The 25,416-nt window shown below is 36.2% G+C and overlaps 1 protein-coding gene across 1 annotated transcript in view; it reads left to right on the top strand.

Moving 5' to 3' along the window:
* Positions 1 to 269: 269 nt before the first annotated feature.
* LOC137385837 (poly(A)-specific ribonuclease PNLDC1-like) overlaps positions 270 to 25,416 on the top strand; it is a 28,824-nt gene continuing 3,677 nt past the window's right edge. Inside the window, exons 1-14 of the mRNA XM_068072411.1 lie at positions 270 to 427; positions 1,239 to 1,290; positions 1,725 to 1,798; positions 2,014 to 2,047; positions 8,490 to 8,565; positions 9,019 to 9,066; positions 9,536 to 9,731; positions 13,420 to 13,505; positions 13,953 to 14,035; positions 15,860 to 15,920; positions 17,972 to 18,127; positions 19,434 to 19,560; positions 19,761 to 19,856; positions 22,163 to 22,205. Of these exons, the coding sequence (XP_067928512.1) occupies positions 343 to 427; positions 1,239 to 1,290; positions 1,725 to 1,798; positions 2,014 to 2,047; positions 8,490 to 8,565; positions 9,019 to 9,066; positions 9,536 to 9,731; positions 13,420 to 13,505; positions 13,953 to 14,035; positions 15,860 to 15,920; positions 17,972 to 18,127; positions 19,434 to 19,560; positions 19,761 to 19,856; positions 22,163 to 22,205 (1,217 nt within the window). The 5' untranslated portion in view covers positions 270 to 342. The remainder of the gene's footprint in view (positions 428 to 1,238; positions 1,291 to 1,724; positions 1,799 to 2,013; positions 2,048 to 8,489; positions 8,566 to 9,018; positions 9,067 to 9,535; positions 9,732 to 13,419; positions 13,506 to 13,952; positions 14,036 to 15,859; positions 15,921 to 17,971; positions 18,128 to 19,433; positions 19,561 to 19,760; positions 19,857 to 22,162; positions 22,206 to 25,416) is intronic.

Below are 25,416 nucleotides of genomic sequence, written 5' to 3'. Positions count from 1 at the left end.
ACTACAATTACTGTATCGAATGAGACTTATCCAGCATTTTACAAGCATATGATCTATCTTATTGATAATTGTGCTTGTAGTGTGCTGCCACATATAGGCAAACCTGCATTAGTGCAACGAGGGATGCGGGAATGTATTTTGGCAACCACAAAAATCAATTATAGAGCGTTAAATCAAAGCTTTCCTTTGTTAAATGATTTTCTAAATTGTTTTTGGCAATTAATAAAAAATATGTAGTTTTCAGGGTAAAATCTGTGGATGTGAAACGACTGCATTCTTTGGGCCTTTCTAATATGCTGCTTGGAGTGAAGACAAATACACCCATTTAAACTGACCAACAAAATGCTTGGAGTTGACGTTACTAGACAAACCTTTATGGAACTGCTACCTGTTATTAAGGGAAAAATTGATCAGGCCGTATTTGTGGGTAAGCTTTTATTGAAATAGAAAAGTAATTGTTTCTAAGCAGTGTAAACAGATTTCTTTAAATGTACATTACTTGCAGTTTTGTCCTTTCTCTATTTATATTGACTATTATTGTGTATTAATTGCTGATTAACTAATTGAGTATTGAGGTTGCCACAGCGACAAGACAACCAACTCCGAATACTGCTACATTATGCATGTGAGTGAGCTATTTTTATAGCAAATAACTCATGGCTCGTGCAAATTTTAATAACTGTTATCTAATTATTAACAGAATGGGTGAGCCACAATATTATTCAGTTAACAATTAAATGGGAAGTAATGTTATCTTGTTAGTAGATAAGTGTTGAATCATATCATCCGGTTAACAAATCAGTAGTGAGGCAGGTCGTCCAGTTATAAACTGCATTGATAAATTGTGTTATCTTGTTAACATGGTAAGTCATGCTACTAACTAAATAAGTCGTGTTATCTAGTTAACTACTGAATGAGTCATGTTATCCTGTTACTAACTGCGGGAGTAAATAACTTAACTAACAATATCTGAATGCTATAATTTGTTTGAGTCTTATATTTTACCGATATACATTTGGTCTTTGACACACAAGTTAACTACTATCTGCTTCACGACCACCAAGGTAATAAACATCACAAAGCATGTCTGCATGTCTGTCTTATATGTATAAATTGTATATGTATATTGCACTGGGGCTTACAGTTTCAAGTGTCTAAAGCATATTTATGATTAGCTACACATTTAGGTACAATCTTTGTTTTATTTCTCATTTGATACAATTGTCTGTACCTTACAGCTGTAGACTTGGAGTTTACTGGGCTGAACATCAATAGCCATACCAAATCTAGGTCAGTAAATCAATTTAAAGGTCAAACGGGGCTGTTATAATTATTAATGTTGTGTATTTTGCTTATTTTTCTTGCCCAAAACTGGCTTCCAATGTCAAAGATTATATTGCTCTTTGTGATGACTAGAAGGGCGTAGTGCCAAAATCTGGCTTTCTGTTTTTTTTTCTTACCTCTTCAACATAAGAATGCAATGCTGCTAAGTTAATAGGAGTTATCAGGAGTTGCTAGAGAGTTTGGGCGTCTGAGCTGAGCCGCTCCTACAACTGAAGCTAGTCAGTGCTAGTGATCACCAGCTCAGTTTCTCTGGGCAGCAAAACATACTGCTGAGGATGATAGGCATGGCAAGTTTTGGTCCGCTTGCTGCATTTACCCATGATTAGATTGAGCTAGGCATTTTATAGGCTGATCACTTTGGATGCTGCTTTTTGTTGCAGTTTGTTTGATTCAGCTGATGACCGATATCAGAAGGCTAAGAGGAATATTCAGGACTTCACAATTGCCCAGTTTGGTTTGTCACAGTATTATATTCTACGATTTTCTGTTTCATAAAATCTCCATGTATCTGTTGGTATAATTTCTCTAAGCTCATCGTATGCAGCATGTATATTTATGTACAGTATGTACATATATGTATGAACATATATATATGTATATACGTGTATACATATATTCATACAGTATACTGGACGGCTATTCCATCACATGATATGTTTTCTCTTTTAGGATTGGCTGCTTATCATAGCGTTGGTACAAACAGGTAAGTCTGTAAAAAAACTTTATGTGGGCCAGCTATTGCTTTCAGATTTTGTATTTCATAATATATATATAAAATTGTTTCCTCACCCCGGTTAACCCGTATGGGTGGTAATTTCTGCTCTAACTCGGGTCTCCTACCAGAGACTTGGGAGTTTGAGCACTCGCCTCAAGATCTTAGCTGTTCCCAATAGCGCACTTTTCTGCAACTCACCTGAGTTGATTGCTGTTGGTATTTGGGCAAGCCACATTTTATGCGCCGGGTTTATTGCGCCCAGTGCCCCAATGACTACTGGGATTACAGTTGTTCGTACATCTCAGCATTTTTCAATCTCTTCTCCAAGAGGGAGATATTTCTCTACCTTTTCTTTTTCTTTGCTGGCTATATTGTAGTCACTGGGTACTGCTATATCTATTATAGTAGCTCTCTTGTTCTCCTTGTCCACCACCACCATATCTGGTTGGTTTGCTAGGACATGCTTGTCAGTCCGGATGTAAAAGTCCCAGAGGATCTTAGCGCGGTCATTTTCATTGACCTTACCAGGAGCTTCCCACCAGTGTTGTGGTTTATTAAGGCCATACTCATCACATAGACTTCTATACACAACACCTGCGACATGATTATGCCGCTCAGTGTATGCGTTTCCTGCTAGCTTCTTGCATCCACTGATGATGTGTTGAATGGTCTCAGGTGCATCTTTGCACAGTCTGCATCTAGGATCGTCTCTAGTGTGATAGATTTTTGTTCGGAGTTGCCTTGTTGGGAGCACTTGCTCCTGGGCTGCCATGATTAGCGACTCTGTATTGGCCGTTAGGTTTCCTTTGTTCAGCTACATATACGTATGTCTGGTGAAGATCGCCAACTTTAGATATTTGTCGGTGGTACGCACCATGAAGAGGTTTCGTGTGCCAGTCAATTTCCTCATCATCAGGGCAAAGCTCTATTGTAATGGAGTCTATTGACCGCTCATCGCAAAATGACGTCATCGCATCCCACTGCCCATCGTTCTACGTCGATTTGAGCGTTAGTGTGAACGGGCCTTAAAGGCCCGTTCACACTATTGCTCAAATCGACGTTGAGCGATGGGCGGTGGGATGCGATGACGTCATTTTGCGATGAGCGGTCAACGCAATCGCTGCTAGCGAAGATGCGATGGACTTTCAACACGTTGAACTTTGACACCGATGATCGCAACTATCTGCATATTGATTGGCTGTTTGTGGATGACATCGAATACAATTTCAACAATTGTCAAGGTCAATGTCATTTTGCAGGCATGGCGAATAAGTATGCGCGCGACGAATTAATAATCAGCTTTGTTAAAGATTACCCATGTTTATATGACTTCACTTCACCTTCTTATAAAAAATCCAAAAGCATGAAAACCAATGCTTTTAATCAGATAGCTGCACAGATGAGCCAGCAGCTCGGCAAACCTGAAGATGGTTAGTATACAAGTATTATCTGCGAGTATTGCTTTCACCAGATAATATATAAAATCAATAAATATTTTATTTTGAGTTTGGGTTGTTGCACAAAGCATATAAAGCAGTTTTGTAAGATTTTTTATGATACCCCGATACTTACTATTATTCATACTGTTAATATTTTGCAGGTATCCGTATCCAAAAGCGTCGGAAAGATATAAGAGATACGTTTTCCTCGTACGTGCGGAAAGAAGGAAACGCCAAAAAGAGTGGTAGCGGGTGAGCACCATTAGTAACATGGCCACTATGGTAGCACCTTCAATGGTTACAGGATTACAACAAAAAAAGATTGTAAGTTAATATATATCATTAATTTTTTATAAGTTTCGGTTTATAAAATTGTGGTCATTGTTTGTATTTTAATTGTTTTTCAACTTGATTATAGGACACAGAGTAACTACCAAGCAATAATGTCACATGCAATAGAGGCCCCCTGCTCTGAAGCAGCTATAATAAATAGAGAGCGTTGAGTGCCGTTCCACCTCAGCCTCCTTAAGCAGCTCTCCTGCTGCCTCACCTGCACCTTCAACGTCACAAACACCAATGATGCGTGATATGCCACCGACTAAAAGAAGGAGGACTGCAGAAAATACCGAAGATCCATTCCAGTAAGCATACGTAAAACACTAAAAGTTGGCAAGTATGCATAATTTATGGGATTCTTGTAGTCGAACTCACATGCACAACACTGTCCGATTTTACAGATTGCAATTCCAAGCAATTTCTAAGAGAGTCCAAGAAAGGATTGCATGAGAAGAACAAGAAAAAGACATAAATTATCACTTCGGAATGGAGGTTGCAGGATGCATCAGAAAAATGACACCATCAAAAGCACTCAGAACAAAAATAAAAATCATGGAAGTTATCGCAAATGAAGGAGTTGATGAATGAGTTGACGAAAGAGATGATGAAGCACCTCCAGCGTCATATTTAGATATGCTCAACTCTAATTAGATTATTTTATATACATTTATATTTAGGCAATAATGATGGGACAATTAGAGTTATTTGATGCCAACTACACATGCACATTTGCTCTTATTAAAGAATTCTTTGAATTAATCGATGCAGTATTTTTTTGGCTTTTAAATAATATAAAATTTACTGCTTTCAAAATAGTAGTTCCGAAGCTATGAAAGGCAACATGCACAAATGATGGGACACCACAAATGTCCCACCATTTACGCATGTTGCACTTCATAGTTCCGGAACTACTATTTTGAAAGCAGTAAATTTTATATATTTGAAAGTCAAGAAAATACTGCATCGATTATTTAAAAGGATTTTTTAATAAGAGCAAATGTGCATGTGTAGTTGGCATCAAGTAACTCTGAATGTCCCATCAGTATTTATGAACACGCTTATTTATTCAAGCAGTCCACTATATAATAAAAATGCAATTTTAGAAGATATAAAATATTAACTGTTTAATTTGTACGGTGTAAAACATGATGCTCTTGATAATCAAACCTGCCGCTGTTGCAATAGAAGTACTGCATAAAAGAGTTCCTCATATCGATTGCATAAGTTGCTGAATTCCTAGGTGCATGTTGTCTAACCTTATCTAAAGCTGTTCCAGAATTTCTCCACAAGCTTTGCTCATCATCTGTGTCGGTGTATCTTGCTGGCATATAATGTGCTGGTTCACGACACTGCAGCAGATTGTGCAGCACGCACAGAGCACGCACGATGGTAGATACTCTCTCTGGGTGTCCTATCATTGTTCGCTGAAGAACACGCCATCTAGAACTTAGTACACCTGAAAAATTACAGCATACCTTGTGAAATCATGTTATTTTAAGTTAATAACTTATTTTTTCCAAAAACCCAACAAAAACTTTAAGTGATAAAAACTAGCTTACCGAAAGCATTTTCAATTGTTCGCCGAGCTCGAGAGAGTCTGTAATTGTAAACACGTTGTTGATTAGTAATTGCGCGTCCAGGGAATGGTCTCATAAGCCATGTTTTCAATGGAAAAGCTTCGTCACCAACAAAGCAATATGACAGTGCATTTGGGTATCCTTGGATGTGTTCGTCTCCAGGTATTGTCATGGTACCTGCGCATTGACACAAATATTGAACAATTACGTTACATTAATTATATTAGCAAACATGTATTTGAGGCTGCCAATTGAACATTACTGCACATCACCATCTATGTAATATAATACATCATCTTCACATTTTCTATCGTACCGTTTTTTATATACTTGCCATTCATAAGAGCAGTCCCAAAGGAACACGTTTCGAACACACCAGCATCGCTCCACCGTCCAGCCTGTCCTACATCAATGAGTGTAAATTTTAAATTAGCGTCACATGCTGCCATTAAATTGAGAGAGTGAAAACCTTTATAATTGTAGTATTCTGAGCCAGCTGCTGGTGGACATTGTATTCTGATGTATTTGCCATCAATGGCTCCCAGGCAGTGGGGAAAGTTCCAATGTTCTTCAAACCTGAAATAAAAACAAATCAACCCTCTCAGTTATACTTTTTTAATATAACTTTAGCTATACTTTTCTAATAATAATTTTAAGTTGAACATTAATTCTTGCCGCCTACTCACCCTTTGGCTATTCCTTTCCAATCATCTAGTGTTTGAGGAGGTTTTAAGTATAGTGGCATTAGGACATCCCACAGGGCATTGCAGGTTTCATGGATGAACATGCTTATGGTGGATTTGCTGATTCTCCAATGCTACTTGATCGAGTTAAATGAGCAGCCTTCTGCCAAGTAGTGCAATGTCACTGCCTGTCCCATATCAGCGGGAATAGATTCTCGCAGATGAGTATCCTGCTTTTCTATTCTATAACAAAATTTTAAACATAAATTCTACTTAACACTCATTTCTATAAAGAATATTGCGTACTTAGGCGATTCGTAGTCAAGAACGTTATAAACTCACCTATGCTTGATCTTGCTAAGAATATAATCAAACGTGTTTCTTGTCATGCAAAAATATTGATGATGGCAGTAGGCTGGATTGGTACCTCCTCTCAACTCTGGCAATAACTTGTAGTACAATCTTTTTTTTCGTTTTCCTACGATTTATTAACGGAATTTCCCAATACATTCTTTGCTAGCTCGTTTATTAAGCTAATGCTGATCATAGCACAACATCAATGCTGTGAGCTCAAGTTGAACTAGTTCCCAAAACATGCTGCTTTCGTGATTCTGTGAAGATCTGCGTAAAGATAACAAAAGGACTCGTGATATCAGGAATGCTTGTTCGTAATTTCTATTGGTTGTTGGTAGCGATCAGCCACAGTTGATCGCTCGTAGTGTGAACACCTAATCATTGATGATGACGTATTCACAGGCCATTGCTAATCGCTAAGCGTCGATTTGAGCGATAGTGGAAACGGGCCTTAAGAGGAGCCGATTGAAATTCAGCTAGCAACTTATCTGAAGTGGCCATTGAGGCTGCATATGCTTTGATGCTTTGCTCTTCCTCTTTCACTGTCTGCTGTACACTTTTGAGTCCCCTACTGCCATCTTTTCTATCAAGATACAATCTAGTAGTATCAGATTTTGGGTGGAGTGCTCCATGCATGGTCAGCAGTTTATGAGTTGCTATATCTGTTTTCTTGATGGCTTCCTCAGTCCACTTTATTATGCCTGCTGGATATCTTATTACTGGCAGTGCGTAGGTATTTATTGCCATGACTTGGTTCTTGGCATTGAGCTGGCTCCGTAGGACTTGCCGAAGGCGTTTCTTGTATTCAGTTATGGCTTTGTGACGTACCTCGGCTTCATGGTTGATGTTGCTTTGCATAATTCCCAAGTACTTGTACCCTTCTTCTATATCTTTGATGGTACCATTTGGCATTCTTAGGCCATCTGTGAGCATAGAATGGTCGTTCTTAAGAATTAGCCTTCCGCATTTCTCAATACCGAAGGTCATTCCGATGTCCTTGCTGTATACCTGAGTGAGGTGTATTAGCGAATCAATGTTTCTTTCTTTGTTAGCGTACAGCTTGATGTCATCCATGTAGAAGAGATGGTTTATCTTGGTGCCACTCTTAAACTGGTACCCATATTGTGTCTTCTCCAGCATATTGCTTAGAGGGTTTAGGCATATGCAGAAGAGCAGCGGTGATAAGGAGTCACCTTGATAGATGCCTTGCTTAATTTTTACACCAGCCAGCTTTTTGCCATTAGCCTCCAGTTCCGTCTTCCATTTGGTCATTGACATCTTGATGAATGCTACAAGAGCAGGGTGAACATTGTACATACTGAGGCACTCAAGTATCCAACTATGGAGAATTGAGTCATAGGCCTTTTTGTAGTCAATCCAAGCCATGGCAAGATTGGTTTGCCTTCTCCTGCTGTCTTGACAGACCGTCCGATCCACCAGTAACTAATGTTTGGCTCTTCGGGTGTTGCGTCCAATTCCTTTCTGAGCACTGGTCATATAGTGACTCATGTGCTTTTCCAGTTTGTCTGCAACTATTCCTGAGAGCAGTTTCCAGGTGGTGGGCAAGCACGTTTTCGGTCGATAGTTTTTGGGAATCGGCCCCTGCTTTGGATCTTTTATCAGAAGTACAGTTCGTCCTTTGGTCAGCCATTCTGGATGGTCACCTTGTTCTATTAGGCATTCCATCTGCTTAGCCAGATAGCAGATAAAAAAAATATATATATATATATATATATATATACATGTATATATATATATATACATGTATATATGTATATAAAAGCCATGGTTTAATAAGGAATAGATCATTTCTTGTGTATACCTTGTTTCACTTAAATTAATTACCATTTATTTTTGCTGTTTATGTGCAATAAACAGAATAACTAGACATTTTTAGACATCTATGCGGTATGTTTGTCTGTGATATCTCTTTGTTTATCGTCGCAAAATAGCGCTGGAGTAAACGATCCATTTAGTGATATTAGCCTTATGTGGCAGGTACAGTATATACATGTGAAACTAACTTTTGTTGTACATGTAGGTATGATGCGTACATATTCAACTGTTACTTGTTTCCAGAGGCCCATGCAGGAATGGATTCGTGCATCTCTATGCAGGTTTGTTTACAAAAATAATTATAAATTTATTCGTTTTGCATTTTTGTATACTTTTACATCATTTTATTTTTTTAACTTGCTAGATATGAGTACAGACTTGATAAACTTCATATAGACTTTATATAGACTGCATATAGACTGCATATAGACTTCATATAGACTTCAAGTAGACTTCATATAGACTGCTTATAGACTGCTTATAGACTGCATATAGACTTCATATAGTCTGCGTATAGACTTCATATAGATTTCGTACAGACTTCGTATAGACTTCATATTGACTCCGTACAGACTTCGTATAGACTTCGTACAGACTTCGTACAGACTTCGTATAGGCTTCATATTCTTGCTTTCTTTTACAAGCCACCTGATGTGATAAAAAATTTTGTCATGAGTTTGGTTAAACTTTGTGCTTTCTAAACATGTTTCCGAGATTCTTTATCTTTATTTCAGGCCTCATCTATCCAGTTCCTCACTCAGTATGGATTCGATTTTAACAAGGTAGCCTTATACTGGTGTACTTGCCAAAAATTGTCGTCATTTCTTGACACCTGCATTGACCCAGATACTATTCACATCTCATCTTTTTTGTAGAAGGTTATGTCTCGCGATCTATAGTAACTACTGGGGGTTACTGATAGTTAATATTGGTTATCAGATTATGGAAAAAGCTTCACATAGATGCTGTGGTTCAACAGTGTTTAAAAAGGCTCCATAGGATAGATTTGAGCAGGCGAAGGAGTCAGAAATGTTGTTCTAAATTGTGAACAATAATATGTATCATTGAATATGTTTAATAATGACACCTCTGCTGGTATGAGTTCATACAGTAGTATAATGCAATTTAACATAGCTGGAATACACATATCTAATGTATGCTTACATGCAATCTAACACTTGTTGGCAGCTGTCTCTGTTAGCAACAGCAGAGGCATCACGAGAATTTCATAATATTGTTCTATAATTGTAGATGTTGTACGAGGGAATCCCATTCGTAAACCAGAGTCAAAAAGTACGCATGGAGAACTACTGGACGAGACATACTAGCGGTCGCCAGGAGCTCACTGACACGCAAAAGAACATATTGAGGGGCTACAGTGTTCGGCTCACGAGGTGGCTTGTACAAGCCAGAGACGGCGATATATTCACTCTGGATAAAACCTCAGGTTGTGTCTGCTTTTCACTGTCTCTGTCTCTGTGTTCCTCGTGCTCGCTAAAAAGTTAGTATTGCGGTTGGTTGATAGAGAAACAGCTGTGAGTTTGTGAAAGCAAAAGAGGAGGTAGCGGGAAGGAAATCTGAACGTCATATTGAAGAGCAAGGCAAATAAGTATCATAATTGTTTCTGTCATTTCTCATCTGGTTTAATGCATGATTTTTCTAGGAGAGAAATTTTTTTTTGTCAAATTTTAATTTATCAAAAACAGCTACTCTAAAACTTGAAACCGTAAAATATTTGAATGGCGTGATCTCTCTGGTTGTTGTTTGTCAACCAAAATCCAAATAGGACTTGACAGCAAGTAGTACAATGAAGCCGTGTTCAAGCAGTACCCGTGTTCAAGTAGTACTCGTGTTCAAGTAGTACCCGTGTTCAAGTAGTACCTGTGTTCAAGTAGTACTCGTGTTCAAGTAGTACCCGTGTTCAAGTAGTACCTGTGTTCAAGTAGTACTCGTGTTCAAGTAGTACCCGTGTTCAAGTAGTACCCTTGTTCATGTAGTACCTGTGTTCAAGTAGTACCCGTGTTCAAGTAGTACCTGTGTTCAAATAGTACCCGTGTTCAAGTAGTACCCGTGTTCAAGTAGTACCTGTGTTCAAGTAGTACCCGTGTTCAAGTAGTACCTGTGTTCAAGTAGTATCCGTGTTCAAGTAGTACCCGTGTTCAAGTAGTACCCGTGTTCAAGTAGTACTCGTGTTCAAGTAGTACCCGTGTTTAAGTAGTATCCGTGTTCAAGTAGTACCCGTGTTCAAATAGTACCCGTGTTCAAGTAGTACCCGTGTTCAAGTAGTACCCGTGTTCAAATAGTACCCGTGTTCAAGTAGTACCCGTGTTCAAGTAGTACCCATGTTCATGTAGTACCTGTGTTCAAGTAGTACTCGTGTTCAAGTAGTACCCGTGTTCAAGTAGTATCCGTGTTCAAGTAGTACTCGTGTTCAAGTAGTACCCGTGTTCAAGTAGTACCCTTGTTCATGTAGTACCCGTGTTCAAGTAGTACCCGTGTTCAAGTAGTATCCGTGTTCAAGTAGTACCCGTGTTCAATTAGTACCCGTGTTCAAGTAGTACTCGTGTTCAAGTAGTACCCGTGTTCAAGTAGTACCCGTGTTCAAGTAGTACCCGTGTTCAAGTAGTACCCGTGTTCAAGTAGTACCCGTGTTCACGTAGTATCCGTGTTCAAGTAGTACCCGTGTTCAAATAGTACCCGTGTTCAAGTAGTACCCGTGTTCAAGTAGTATCCGTGTTCAAGTAGTACCCGTGTTCAAGTAGTACCCGTGTTCAAGTAGTACCCGTGTTCAAGTAGTACTCGTGTTCAAGTAGTACCCGTGTTCAAGTAGTATCCGTGTTCAAGTAGTACTCGTGTTCAAGTAGTACCCGTGTTCAAGTAGTACCCTTGTTCATGTAGTACCCGTATTCAAGTAGTATCCGTGTTCAAGTAGTACCCGTGTTCAAGTAGTATCCGTGTTCAAGTAGTATCCGTGTTCAAGTAGTACTCGTGTTCAAGTAGTACCCGTGTTCAAGTAGTATCCGTGTTCAAGTAGTATCCGTGTTCAAGTAGTACCTGTGTTCAAGTAGTACCCGTGTTCAAATAGTACCCGTGTTCAAGTAGTACCCGTGTTCAAGTAGTACCCGTGTTCAAGTAGTACTCTTGTTCAAGTAGTACTATTGTTCAAGTAGTACCCGTGTTCAAGTAGTACCCGTGTTCAAGTAGTACCCGTGTTCAAGTAGTACCTGTGTTCAAGTAGTACCTGTATTCAAGTAGTACCCTTGTTCAAGTAGTAACCATGTTTATGTAGTACCCGTGTTCTAAATAACTTGAGTCCATTTTGTGGTTATGAACTGCAAAAAATGTAAGATTACAGTGTACTACGTGCAGAGTTCTTACCTTCGAGACAAACCTATAACATAAACGCTGAATCTAACTTGAACGAATTTAACTGACTAAACACACGCTTGAAGGAAGTTTTAGTATGTATTTCAGTAAACTTCAAACATTGAATTAAAATTTATTACCTATCTGTTTGCGAACCCATTTTTACCATAACGGAGGACGCTAAACTGAGATACAATCGCCAAATCTTAATTTCGAGAAAAATTGTTGTTGATATTGAATGGCAGAAAATAAATTCGCCCTAGTATGGCGATGACGAAAATGCATCGTCTTTCATAGAGTTGAGCAAAAAGTATTTTATAACAGGAGCATCGTAACATGTGGGTGCAACGTATTAATTAATACGTCATTTAGCATGTGCAATCGATAAAAGGTTGTACGGTATATGATAACAGCGATAGGGTTCTAAGGAGCTACCAAGGACGTGTGTAGCTTAGTGGTTAAATGGGTGGTTAAAAACTTGCGATTGCAATCTTCGCGAGTTCAAATCACACACATAACGAGCTTTTCATTCCAAGAATTTAGTAGCTATAACTGGACACACTGATTCACAGACACAAATGTTGAGATTTGTATATATAGATACAGTACCATTAACTCAAAAGATCAACAACTGTAACCCAAACAGCGCCATGTTACTCGCAGCACAAGCATTTTTAAAATTAAAGTTTTCAAGAAAGAGTTTAGAGAATATCAATTCCGTATGGCATATCAAGATTTATTGTAGACAAATAGAGGAGAGTTAGATTACCCTGATCTCCAGAGTATCACCATAAAAGGGCACAATGGGAAATCTCACCCTTGTTCTCTTACAGATTATTTTATACAATTGCCAGAGTTAAACTTATTCTATAAATGAAGTTTAGTAACATCTAAGATTATACAGCTGTGCTGGTGATATAAAATACCAGAATCTCGTAGCACGGAATCTGAATATGGAGGAGTAACACTAACACCATTCAATAAGCTAGAAACATTGACTATTGTTACATTTTGACTTACGGAGACGTTAAGAATGCATTTATGCAATGCAATTTATTGTTTGGTGAATCATACAACTCATGGATTTTTCTACCCATTCAATTGTTAACAGCTGATGGTAAGATAACCCCCCATAAGATAGCTTTATTACAGTAGTGGAGTAGTTTTAGTTTTCTTAATTTAAAGATTGATAAGGTGAACGAAAGGTGAATATTATTGTTAACAGCTCTCCTTATAGTATATTTTATATATTAAGTGTTGTCTTAACACTCACCACAATCACCACTTAATCACAGAAAAAGGCTTCTCAATACGCCCTGTATATATATATATATATATATATATATATATATATATATATATATATATATATATATATATATATATATATGATTAGAGCGTCCAAATCTGTGCCATTGTCAGGCTCCAGTAGGTCTAAATACCTTAGGCGTGACCTCCCGATGCCGATCTTGGGTTCTTAACCTAAGTTCCTGCAACGCAATCGAGCTTGTGATAAACATCCCATATGCACCCCTTGAGATGATTAGCTGACCGCAATCAACAGTAAACCGGTTAACCCATTTCCAGTATGCATGACAAGGCAGTTGTTGCTAGTACTTGGTCTATGCATCTGGCCTGCTGTCTTTTGGTCATATATAAGCGTTATACAATCTTCAGCACTAGATATCTATATCAGTTAATCGTCCCCTACCCTAGTATCAGCAGAACTTGTTGATACTTGCAAGCATCGTGGTAGGTTATTTTTGCAGAGAATGGTGATGTTCCTAACACAGCTCTACATGAGATACTCCTACACAGAATAGAGAACATCTGGCCTCGACCCTCAGATGACGATGTAAGTAGGATGCTCAAGATAGTACACCCCCTACCAAAGATAGTTCAACTCCCTACCAAAGATAGTTCAACTCCCTACCAAAGATAGTACAACTCCCTACCAAAGATAGTACACCCTCTACCAAAGATAGTACAACTCCCTACCAAAGATAGTACAACTCCCTACCAAAAATACATGTAGTATACTCCCTATCATATATAGTATACCCCTACCAAAGATAATGTGCCCCTGCCAAAGATAGTATACCACCTACCAAAGATAGTATACCACCTACTAAAGATAATATGCCCTTGCTAAAGATAGTATAACCCCTACCAAAGATAATATGCCCTTGCTAAAGATAGTCTACCTGCTACTGAATTCCAAATTTGCTAACTCCGATAAGCCCATGCGTAGCATCTGATTTATTTGCTCAACTCATTTTGATACTAGTAGCTGTCATTTCAGGTGTTAATTGTGGAAAAAGTGTCAGCTGAAAGGCGGAAGGAGCTTATGAAAACGTCTAGCACATTCATCCAAGACAAAGATAAGTAGGTACCGGTTACTTGAAACCTATCATTGTCTGCTGCTGTTAGTTTGTCATACATGTGAGTCGAGATGTTTCAGCAGCATCCGCTGCACCTCCACAAAAAACAGTTCAATAGTATAAGTTGAAAAGATGACACAACTTCCTTCCGTATCATTTAGTTTATAATAAAACCTGCAAGTTGAAGTAGGCGAAACACATTGTCTACTGGCACCACCGTTTCACTGACGTCATTTTAAGATCTTTGCTACTAGAGACATTCCGCTAGGGAATTCCTCTAAGGACATTCCTTTAGGGAAATTCCTCTAGGGACATTCCTTTAGGGACATTTCATTAGGGACATTCCTTTAGGGCCATTCCTTTAGGGACATTCCTTTAAGGACATTCCTCTAAGGACATTCCTCCAAGAAGATTCCTTTAGGAAAATTTCTCTAGGGACATTCCTCTAGGGAAATTCCATTAGAGACATTCCTCTAGAGACATTTCTCTAGGGACATTCCTTTAGGGACATTCCTCTAGGGACAATCCTCTAGGGAAATTCCTCTAGGGACATTCCTCTAGGGACATTCCTCTAGGGACATTCCTCTAGGGACATTCCTTTAGGGATATTCCTCTAAAGAAATTGAATCACCTATCAATACACTCTTTGTCTATCTAGTACTTTCCTAGCTTGAAAGAATTCATATAATATTTACACTTTTGTCTTAGCTGATGTCTCTATTAACCCTTTCACTGCCGTAGACGCATTTATGCGTAGTCTATGGTCGACTGCTGTAGACGCATTTTTGCGACTTTCCCAGCAATGGCGTAGTAACTTAATTTTATTATTCGTTGACAACATAACCAACGATCTTTAGGACTTTTGTGGTATTGACAGTGTTTTCCGAAGATTTCTCTATAAAATTAGCCTAAAATCACGAAGCAATTTAAAATTTTTGTTTGGGAATTTCCAACTTGAAAATGAATATTTTTACTTTCTGACGTCTTGAACTATTTAGTGTTATTATGGCTTTCGTAAGTACCTCCCGAGTTAGAAAACAGAGAATTACTTATGTTGATGACATTATAACCGATTCAGATTTTAGTGATTACACAAATAATTAAAGTAGCAACACTGGCTCTGATGGTGGTGAATGTAATAGTTTTTGTAAGAGTAAGGAACATGGTAGAGGATTGTTTTAGCTTCGTAGCGATCGTAGCTTCACATAGCTTTAACAACGAACAAAGTATAAATACATTGAATTTTTTTGCATAGCACTATTTATTAACACGTTGGCAAAATAAAATATATAACAAAAATTTTCTAGATAGAGGTTGAAGTTGAAAAACATTGTATACATGTCATGAAGCAAAATCGGCAATTTTCAGCAAAATGGCTGGCAGTAGGCCGATAGCTAAATTTGTACATGGATGGCAGTGAAAGGGTTAAATCATATAATGTGAATGTCTGACAATACAACTTCAAAACCAATTTTATGTTAATGTCATTGCCCTAATGTTACTGCTCACAATTTGTGTAATACTGCTGGGAAAAGGTTTGGTTATGGATTGTTGATATACATAGACATTTAGATATGTTACAGGAGCTGTGTTTTGTTTGTAACATTTAAGAAGTCAGTGAAGTTTATTGCCACAAATAACGTGCCTTTAGAAACAACAGTGGAAATTTAGATCCTTCTGTTTTATTTATATATACTGGTACATAAGTATAAATACATATATCAATATATGTAAATATATACATATATATAATATACATGCAGGTTGATGAATTCTCTTGTTTCTCAATATTCTCACTCCCTGAGTCATTGTTCCCTACATTTGACAGGTTCGTGGAAAATAGCACTGGATTCACACGTGTCATAGATTACCTGATCAGCAAGAAGAAGGTAGGTTACACACGGAGAAGAGTCGAGGGAGTAACTCTAAGAATAGGCAGCACTGTGTCAGCGCTTATCGTGCTCATAAATGGTCTATCTGACATTAGCGCTTTGCTATAGATGGCCAGATTCTAACAGGGAATGCCTGTCCTGTATAAGTTTATTCTAGTTTGTAAACTGTTTTATATTTTGCTTCAAAATTTTATATTCAAATCCTGCGTGATCTATTTGTAACACATGAAAAAATAGATGTACTTGACATGATACTACTGCAGCTGGTGACTTGAGGCTTAGTTGCTGTCCAATCTGAAAACTGCGAAGACTTTTTGAAAATTTAGACTTTAAGATTTATGAAAAATATTTTGGTAATTGTCATACCTAATATCAGGTGAAGTTGGTGTCATCAGCTGACTGATGTTGAGGTATGCATATTAGTGTGTTAATACTCTGGCTGATCTGTGATAAAGTGACACGTATGATGATCCACAACAAGTCTAACAAGTGCTCATCTCAGACTCACAAACCTGAATCAGTAAATTAGAGGTTAATACTAACTCATCTCTAACTAGTATTGATTATAGATAGTTTGCTTAGTAGAGCCGAGTAAACTAGTTGGTTTGCATATCATTAACCACATGTTTGTTAGTTGTCATGACAACTACCTATATTTCATGCTTTTTATAAAACTACATCTATGATTACTGAATATGAAGGATTCAAAGGCGGGTGCTCAGTTACCGACTCACATTCAATTAGCAGTGCATTGATAGAGATTTTAGTCTATTGCATTACATTATTATTACATTTGAAATATTGACAGGGCTTAGTCGGAGTTTTTTTTCTTGTGAAAAATGCTTTTGAAGTTATGACAAATTTTTACGTATCACTTTTGTACTAGACAAGTGTAGTGCCTAGGCAGGGACTGGCCTCATTGTTTATATCGTTATGTGAAATTTTCAGACCAAGGTTAACAACTTCTATTTAATTTTAGCTTGAAATGGATGAAGTTGTTGGAGTTTGTAAGATTATTTGCATTTTTTTTAACACATAAGTTGTTTTATAAGCTGCTAGTTTTAAACTTGTACTTAAGTTGTTCTTCAAAAAATTTGACAGAACAGTTCCTATTCCATTAATTTTACTTTGGTTTCATGTCAGCATGACATACAACAAAATATTTGTTTCACCGAATCTTGTTGCTTGATTTGAATCAATGAATCCTATTTAGGTTGAGCAATGATTTGCATTTGAATCGCTTGCCTAATAACTCGTAAAATGATTAGGAGTTGAGTATTATAGAGTATAGTGTGGAATCATAGAGTGTAAAGTTGAGTTGTTATAGCACATAGAGTTAAGTAGCAATAGAGTTGAGTTGTTATAGCACATAGAGTTGAGTTGAACATAGAGTTGAGTTGAACATAGAGTTGAGTAGCACATAGAGTTGAGTTGTTATAGCACATAGAGTTGAGTTGAACATAGAGTTGAGTTGAACATAGAGTTGAGTAGCACATAGAGTTGAGTTGTTATAGCACATTGAGTTGTTATAGCACATCGATTTAAGTTGTACATAGAGTTGAGTTGTTGTAGCACATAGAGTTAAGTAGCACAAAGAGTTGAGTTGTATAAGTATTATAGTGGAGTTATATAGGCGTTAGCTCTATAGATTTGATTTATATAGAGAGAACACAGAGATGATGTTCAAAGGATTCACTTGGTGAATCTAGTTATGTCGAGAATCTACAAACATAAGATTCATGCTCTATTGGAGAATTTTAGTTCCAGATATATGCTCATTTATGTAAATAATTGTTAAAACTTTTACTAGAAACCGGAAGAAGGTTTGAGCTAAATACAGAAACCTGTCTATTCATGAAGCGACATTTATACCTCGGTATCCTAGCTGAATCATGGTGCTCAAAGAATCACTTAATCTTATCGTACCATATCCCAGAATACAATGTCACGTCAGATCTCCGGTGCGCCAATGTTTCTCAAGGCATATCTAGTGTTTAAACCTCGAAAAGCTTTCAGAATAGTTGCTCCTCTCTGTTGTATGATTGTAGATTATAGTCGGGCATAACCTCTATCTTGATCTGATGTTCATATATGAAAAGTTCATCAACCCTCTTCCTTCGAGTTACACAGAGTATAAGGCTGTCCTCCATTCCTGTTTCCCCCACATATATGACACAAAGTTCTTGGCACTGCAACTACGCAGAGTAAGTTGAACCTATGGTTCTTGGTTATATGCCAAAACTGCAGCTGGCGCCGGATTTGTCTTACCGTTCACCAAAGATTGGTGAAAATTAGATCAGTAGTCAGCGAGCTTGTGCAATATAGGACCTGTATGCAACTCTGTTGGTCTATGCAAGATCTCTGCGAGATTGCTTATGGATTTGGAGGAGGGTTAGAGTTTGGAAACCTGTTAATTTGCTATGTGAAAGATTTAATGTTTGTGCAAACCACTTTTGGTGATACAAGACTAGCTCAGTGACAATAAAAAATATGTCTGTTCCTTTGCCAATATGATTTTATTATAAGTTGCTAAATTCCCCTGAATACTCTTCCAATTTACTGGAGAGAGAGACTTCACATTTAATGACATTAACTGCCAATCGTCAAACGTATGTATGACGAAGAGAGTGCTTGCTATGACATTTTAGGACTGAAGGTGAAATGTTACCTTCACCACAATATTTCTAAAAGCATTGTGATAAGAATTTTAACAGCGTTATGAACTCATACCCTCATCATGCTTGAATGCTAAAACAAATTATAGATTTGCCTCTTTTGTTTGACAACTACGCAGTTTAATTGCTCAGAACACAGCGCTTCAAATATGTGTGTATAGGGACAAATCAAACAGGTTAGCGGTTTTAATAATTTCAGCGCAGCTAAAATTGTAAGATTTTGTGTGTGATACTTTTGTAATATTTCAACAGGTTTAATAAAAATAAAAAATAAAAATAATATTAAACTTATTGCATACCTATATACATCTGAGTAAACAACACGAGGGCAGTTCATGGGATCATGCTACACTTGTAGCTTTATAGTTGTACACAAACTGATTCTTTAACAGATAAAGCTTTACATTTTCATGCATTTTCGTCTTCATATCAAATCTGAGGTTTTCTTGATTGCTAGTAAATCATTATAATTTTTAACATAAATGTGACTCTTTTTTCATCTTAATTTCTTCAACTGCCATGATCTGTACCACGACGGTTGTTATGACTGGTGTCATAACAGGTGCTACAACAGGTGCCATGATATGTGTCCGGAAAGGTGTCATGGCATATACCGTAATAAGCGTTATGACAGGCGCCATAACATGTGCCATGGTAACTGCCATGATTGGTACTTTGATGAGTGCCATGACAAGTGTACAATAATAGTGACACTATAATGCAATGTGGACATGTGCAACCAACTGACAAGACAAGCTAGTTTCTAGATATTTTGTGCATAGTTCCCTTTCCTTGAGCTCAAGGATGACCAATGAATAGTCATTGCCATTTGCAGTCACTGGAGAGCTCTGTTCATGGGTATGACCAGACTAGCCTTTCTGAGCTTTACACTCACATGCGGGACAGTGATAGAACCTCCGGCCTACTCTTCGCTCCCTCTGTTCACATTGCTAACTCTACTAGTAAGTAACTCTACTATCATTCCTAATAGAAAACATTGCTGACATTAGTACCTTGTATCAGTTGGATCTGAGCAATCAAGAATATCTGTGCTTTTTGGTCTTTGTCCAAAGAACTATCAACTGTTGTGTTCCAATCATGGTTCTTTTCACCAATTTACTGCGTTGGTAAACCTTGTAAAGCTGTGATTGTGTTGTTGAAGGAGACGAACAGGAAGGAGGACGAAATGGCCAATCTTCAGATGACGTTGAGGGTCAAATACATGAGGCTGGCTTTGACTCCTACATGTGTGGATATGGTGTGTTTGGCTTTATTTGTTATGAGAGTTTCTGGAAATTATAAATATCGTAAAACCTCTATTTGAACGCCACCTTTATTTGAACATCACTTCCAATAAAATGTCTCTTTAAGGAAGGATTAAAACCTACAGCGCCATGACGTTTAAATAGAGGTTTTACGGTAATTCTAATGATGGGTGCCGATATTCGGCAAATCTTGATCCACTTGATAATTCTTCCATTTACTTAGTTGAGATCCATGAAAAGTATGTCATAAGTGTTTGTCAGTTGATTTTCACCCAACTAGAAACAAGATTAATCATTACCATAGAGCATAGGCTTGACTACTAGTCCGGTATAGTTCTGAGAGACTTGCTGAGTCCTTCATTTAATAAACTTCCTAAATCCTTGCGCATGGCATGTGAAGTTGTGTGAGTAACGCAGGTCTAATCATAAATTCGGTTTATTATGTGGAGTCGTGCGCTCAGTTGAAGTGGTTAGGTTTTCGACAGTGTCTACATACATTATGTCTCATCTAACAGTTGGAATTCATGAAAGTGCGCAAGATTGTGCGTATATACTTCTCTTCTTACCTTCATCCATAAAGCATCTGTGAAGACCACACCCTTTGCTTCAGGTTTATGTTGATAATATCAACAATATCAATATTATTGTCGTTGACACGCAATAACATGTAAAATAGTGAGCCATAGTCATTGGTAACATAGTTAACTTGCGCTTCAACTTCTCAGACTTAATTGCACTAGTTAAAAAGAGCTAATGGATGTGATGAATGAGAATAATTATTAGTTAATTTATTGTGATATAGTTTCAGTATGTTTGTGAGCCATGTGAGGGTTTAGGAGATGTACGGGAGAATCTGCTTAGAGACATAAAACAGCTTTTATAAGTTAGATAGATGAGTCTAAGCAACCACCTTAGCACCAAAGTGTCTAACAATGACATTCGCTGGGCTAGAAGTTATTTTAGCTACTTCCTAGATAAGAAAATAATAGAACTTTATTTTCAGTGAACAAAGAAGTACTACTGTATTTTAAAATGATTCTGTTTCATCTCATTAGTGTATTGTTTAAATAACGTGTGGGTGTAATCCATAAGTGTTTGTGTGTGTTACTACTATTGTCAAAAGATGTGTGAATGTGGCAGTCTTTCATGAAAATCCTTACCGAGAAGACAACTACTTCAATCAAGACTAGTCTTTTTGTAAAAAAACTTTGTAGTCGGTTGGCATATTTACAGTAGTAAGGCAATTCAAGGACACACGTTAAGTCTTGATATAGTTATGTTGCCAACTATGTACTTGACCAACTAACAAGTTATTTGCACCGGGCAAGTGATTGCTATTGTGTCGTTTTCTGTTCTCCCACTCAGCCTAGTTCAAGGTCACTTGCGTAGTTAAATTGCAGTAATAATTCAGAACATCTCAGAGTTCTAAAAGCTAATGAAAGTTTACGAATTAGCAAAAATGAACTATTAAAATCAAAGTTATCCAATGAACTACCGTATATGATATTTTAAGGTCTTGGCTATGCTAATGGACAGACAATTCTTACATATGGATGGAGATGTTCAATAATTTTGTGACAGCTTAAACTATCTAGATGCCTGTAGTTGTTCACCTGTATGAAATGGCGAATCTATGACTCTAAATTCTAGATTGTCTGCTCCACGTCCTACAAGAAGTGGAACAGTAATCTGAAAGTTCACTTGTGAAATTTGCTTATTCTACTAAATTAATTGATATTCATATATGAATTATATGAATTCATATATGAAGTTATTGTTGTGTACATTTAGTTATATTATTGTGTTAATTTAGTTTTATTATTGTGTAAATTTAGTTATATTGTTGTGTACATTGAGTTATATTATTGTGTAAATTTAGTTATATTATTATGTACATTTAGTTTTATTACTGTGTAAATGTAGTTAAATTGTTGTGTAAATTTAGTTAAATTGTTGTGTACATTGAGTTATATTATTGTGTAAATTTAGTTTTATTATTGTGTACATTTAGTTATATTGTTGTGTAAATTTAGTTAAATTATTGTGTAAATTTAATTATATTGCTGGATAAGATCGGTGAATGTCTGAGCAAGTTAACCAAACTGGGCATAGAAACCTCCTCATGGTTCTGTACGAGCCTCATTCATAATCTATCGCAATTTCTAGTTATGTTTAAATCTCAGTGACAGTTATGCGTCTGCATTCTGCCTTTGAAGAGCAAGACCCTTGCTCTGTCTACTTGAACATGTTTTATATATTAATTGAACTGTTATATAAAATAATTGTCTATATTTTGTAGTTTTCTTACGCCTGACACATCTGCTCACCCTCAATGTTTCCGAGTAAGTCTAGTCTTATATGACTACGCATACCTCTTTCCTCTCTCTTCACTACATTTTTCAAAAACATACCCTCCTACCCTATGTCTATTGTTAGTGCCAACTCTATACCCTGCTACCCTATGTCTATCGTTAGTGCTAACTCTATACCCTCCTACTCTATGTCTATTGTTAGTGCTAACTCTATACCCTTCCAACTCTATGTCCATTGTTAGTGCTAACTCGATACCCTGCTACTCTATGTCTATCGTCAGTGCTAACTCTATACCCTTCTACTCTATGTCTATTGTTAGTACTAACTCTATACCCTTCACTCTATGTCTATTGTTAGTGATAACTCTATACCCTCCTACTCTATGTCTATTGTTAGTGCTAACTCTATACCCTCCACTCTATGTTTATTGTTCGTCATCTTCCACCTCACTCAACTTGCACTGGTCACAGATCGGAAATGAGGTCTAGCACCCAGCCTGTACTCAAAAGTTTAGAATAGGTTTGACAATGTTAAGCATTTCGTAAAACTCATTGGGAGACAGACACGGAGTAATTGTTTCACTTATTTTAATTTAATAAATTTATAATCACTTATAGTAATTTATTTATAATCATTTAATTAAACAATTCATAATCATTGGTCTTGCTTGTACTTGATCAATAGCGCAGGTTCATACCAAACACGAATTATTATTATTATAGTTAGGCAGCCAACTATGTATTCAGATAACTAAAAGAACTGACTTTTATGATAAATTATTATTATCGTGTCGTTTAATTTTTACCGATGATACTGTTAAACTATAGCCCAATATTCATCATGAAAATGTGTTCTATTACAGAATATAGTTATTACTTTTTGTGAACGTATAATATTCAGGAGTTTGAGTTTATTGCGTGCCACTGTCTATCGATGCATGTAATGCAGTGCTACCCTTGTAATAATTTGTGTCAGTTAATTTTAATATTACTCGTTTGTTTCCTTTTTATCACCACTGATTTAAATATTTCATTCAAATTTCATGTAAAATTTCTTGATTTCAACTTCTCTAAAAAATTTAGCAGAGTTGTTTTTTGAAATTTTCACAATACATATGTGCCTTTATGAGATGCTGCGCAGGCAGCGGTAAGCATGTTTAATCATGACAGGTAGACCGAAGGAGATATAGCTGGAGTTTGTTTTAGCACAAAGGAATATGACAAACTTATTGTTTTTTTAAAGTATGTAAAATTCTTATGTTGCGCCTTCTTTAAATTTTGGTGAAAGCTAATCACTAGCCTCATAAACGACTCTTTTGTTATGGTAATTGATAACTACCTTTTGTTATGGTAATTGATAACTACCTTTTGTTATGGTAATTAATAACTACCTTTTGTTATGGTAATTGATAACTACCTTTTGTTATGGTAATTGATAACTACCTTTTGTTATGGTAATTAATAACTACCTTTTGTTATGGTAATTGATAACTACCTTTTGTTATGGTAATTGATAACTACCTTTTGTTATGGTAATTAATAACTACCTTTTGTTATGGTAATTGATAACTACCTTTTGTTATGGTAATTGATAACTACCTTTTGTTATGGTAATTGATAACTACCTTTTGTTATGGTAATTGATAACTACCTTTTGTTATGGTAATTGATAACTACCTTTTGTTATGGTAATTAATAACTACCTTTTGTTATGGTAATTGATAACTACCTTTTGTTATGGTAATTAATAACTACCTTTTGTTATGGTAATTAATAACTACCTTTTGTTATGGTAATTGATAACTACCTTTTGTTATGGTAATTGATAACTACCTTTTGTTATGGTAATTGATAACTACCTTTTGTTATGGTAATTGATAACTACCTTTAGCTATGGTAATTGATAACTACCTTTTGTTATGGTAATTGATAACTACCTTTTGTTATGGTAATTGATAACTACCTTTTGTTATGGTAATTAATAACTACCTTTTGTTATGGTAATTGATAACTACCTTTTGTTATGGTAATTAATAACTACCTTTTGTTATGGTAATTAATAACTACCTTTTGTTATGGTAATTGATAACTACCTTTTGTTATGGTAATTGATAACTACCTTTTGTTATGGTAATTAATAACTACCTTTAGCTATGGTAATTAATAACTACCTTTTGTTATGGTAATTGATAACTACCTTTTGTTATGGTAATTGATAACTACCTTTTGTTATGGTAATTAATAACTACCTTTTGTTATGGTAATTAATAACTACCTTTTGTTATGGTAATTAATAACTACCTTTTGTTATAGTAATTGATAACTACCTTTTGTTATAGTAATTGATAACTACCTTTTGTTATGGTAATTGATAACTACCTTTTGTTATGGTAATTGATAACTACCTTTTGTTATGGTAATTAATAACTACCTTTTGTTATGGTAATTGATAACTACCTTTTGTTATGGTAATTAATAACTACCTTTTGTTATGGTAATTAATAACTACCTTTTGTTATGGTAATTGATAACTACCTTTTGTTATGGTAATTAATAACTACCTTTTGTTATGGTAATTGATAACTACCTTTTGTTATGGTAATTAATAACTACCTTTTGTTATGGTAATTAATAACTACCTTTTGTTATGGTAATTGATAACTACCTTTTGTTATGGTAATTGATAACTACCTTTTGTTATGGTAATTAATAACTACCTTTAGCTATGGTAATTAATAACTACCTTTTGTTATGGTAATTGATAACTACCTTTTGTTATGGTAATTGATAACTACCTTTTGTTATGGTAATTAATAACTACCTTTTGTTATGGTAATTAATAACTACCTTTTGTTATGGTAATTAATAACTACCTTTTGTTATAGTAATTGATAACTACCTTTTGTTATAGTAATTGATAACTACCTTTTGTTATGGTAATTGATAACTACCTTTTGTTATGGTAATTGATAACTACCTTTTGTTATGGTAATTAATAACTACCTTTTGTTATGGTAATTGATAACTACCTTTTGTTATGGTAATTAATAACTACCTTTTGTTATGGTAATTAATAACTACCTTTTGTTATGGTAATTGATAACTACCTTTTGTTATGGTAATTAATAACTACCTTTTGTTATGGTAATTGATAACTACCTTTTGTTATAGTAATTGATAACTACCTTTTGTTATGGTAATTGATAACAACCTTTTGTTATGGTAATTGATAACTACCTTT

The sequence above is a fragment of the Watersipora subatra genome, chromosome 1 (genome assembly GCF_963576615.1).
Source record: "Watersipora subatra chromosome 1, tzWatSuba1.1, whole genome shotgun sequence".
NCBI classification, from domain to species: Eukaryota; Metazoa; Bryozoa; class Gymnolaemata; order Cheilostomatida; family Watersiporidae; genus Watersipora; species Watersipora subatra.
The sequence above is the reverse complement of the archived record's forward strand: the minus strand, read 5'-3'. Positions and strand labels throughout refer to the sequence as shown.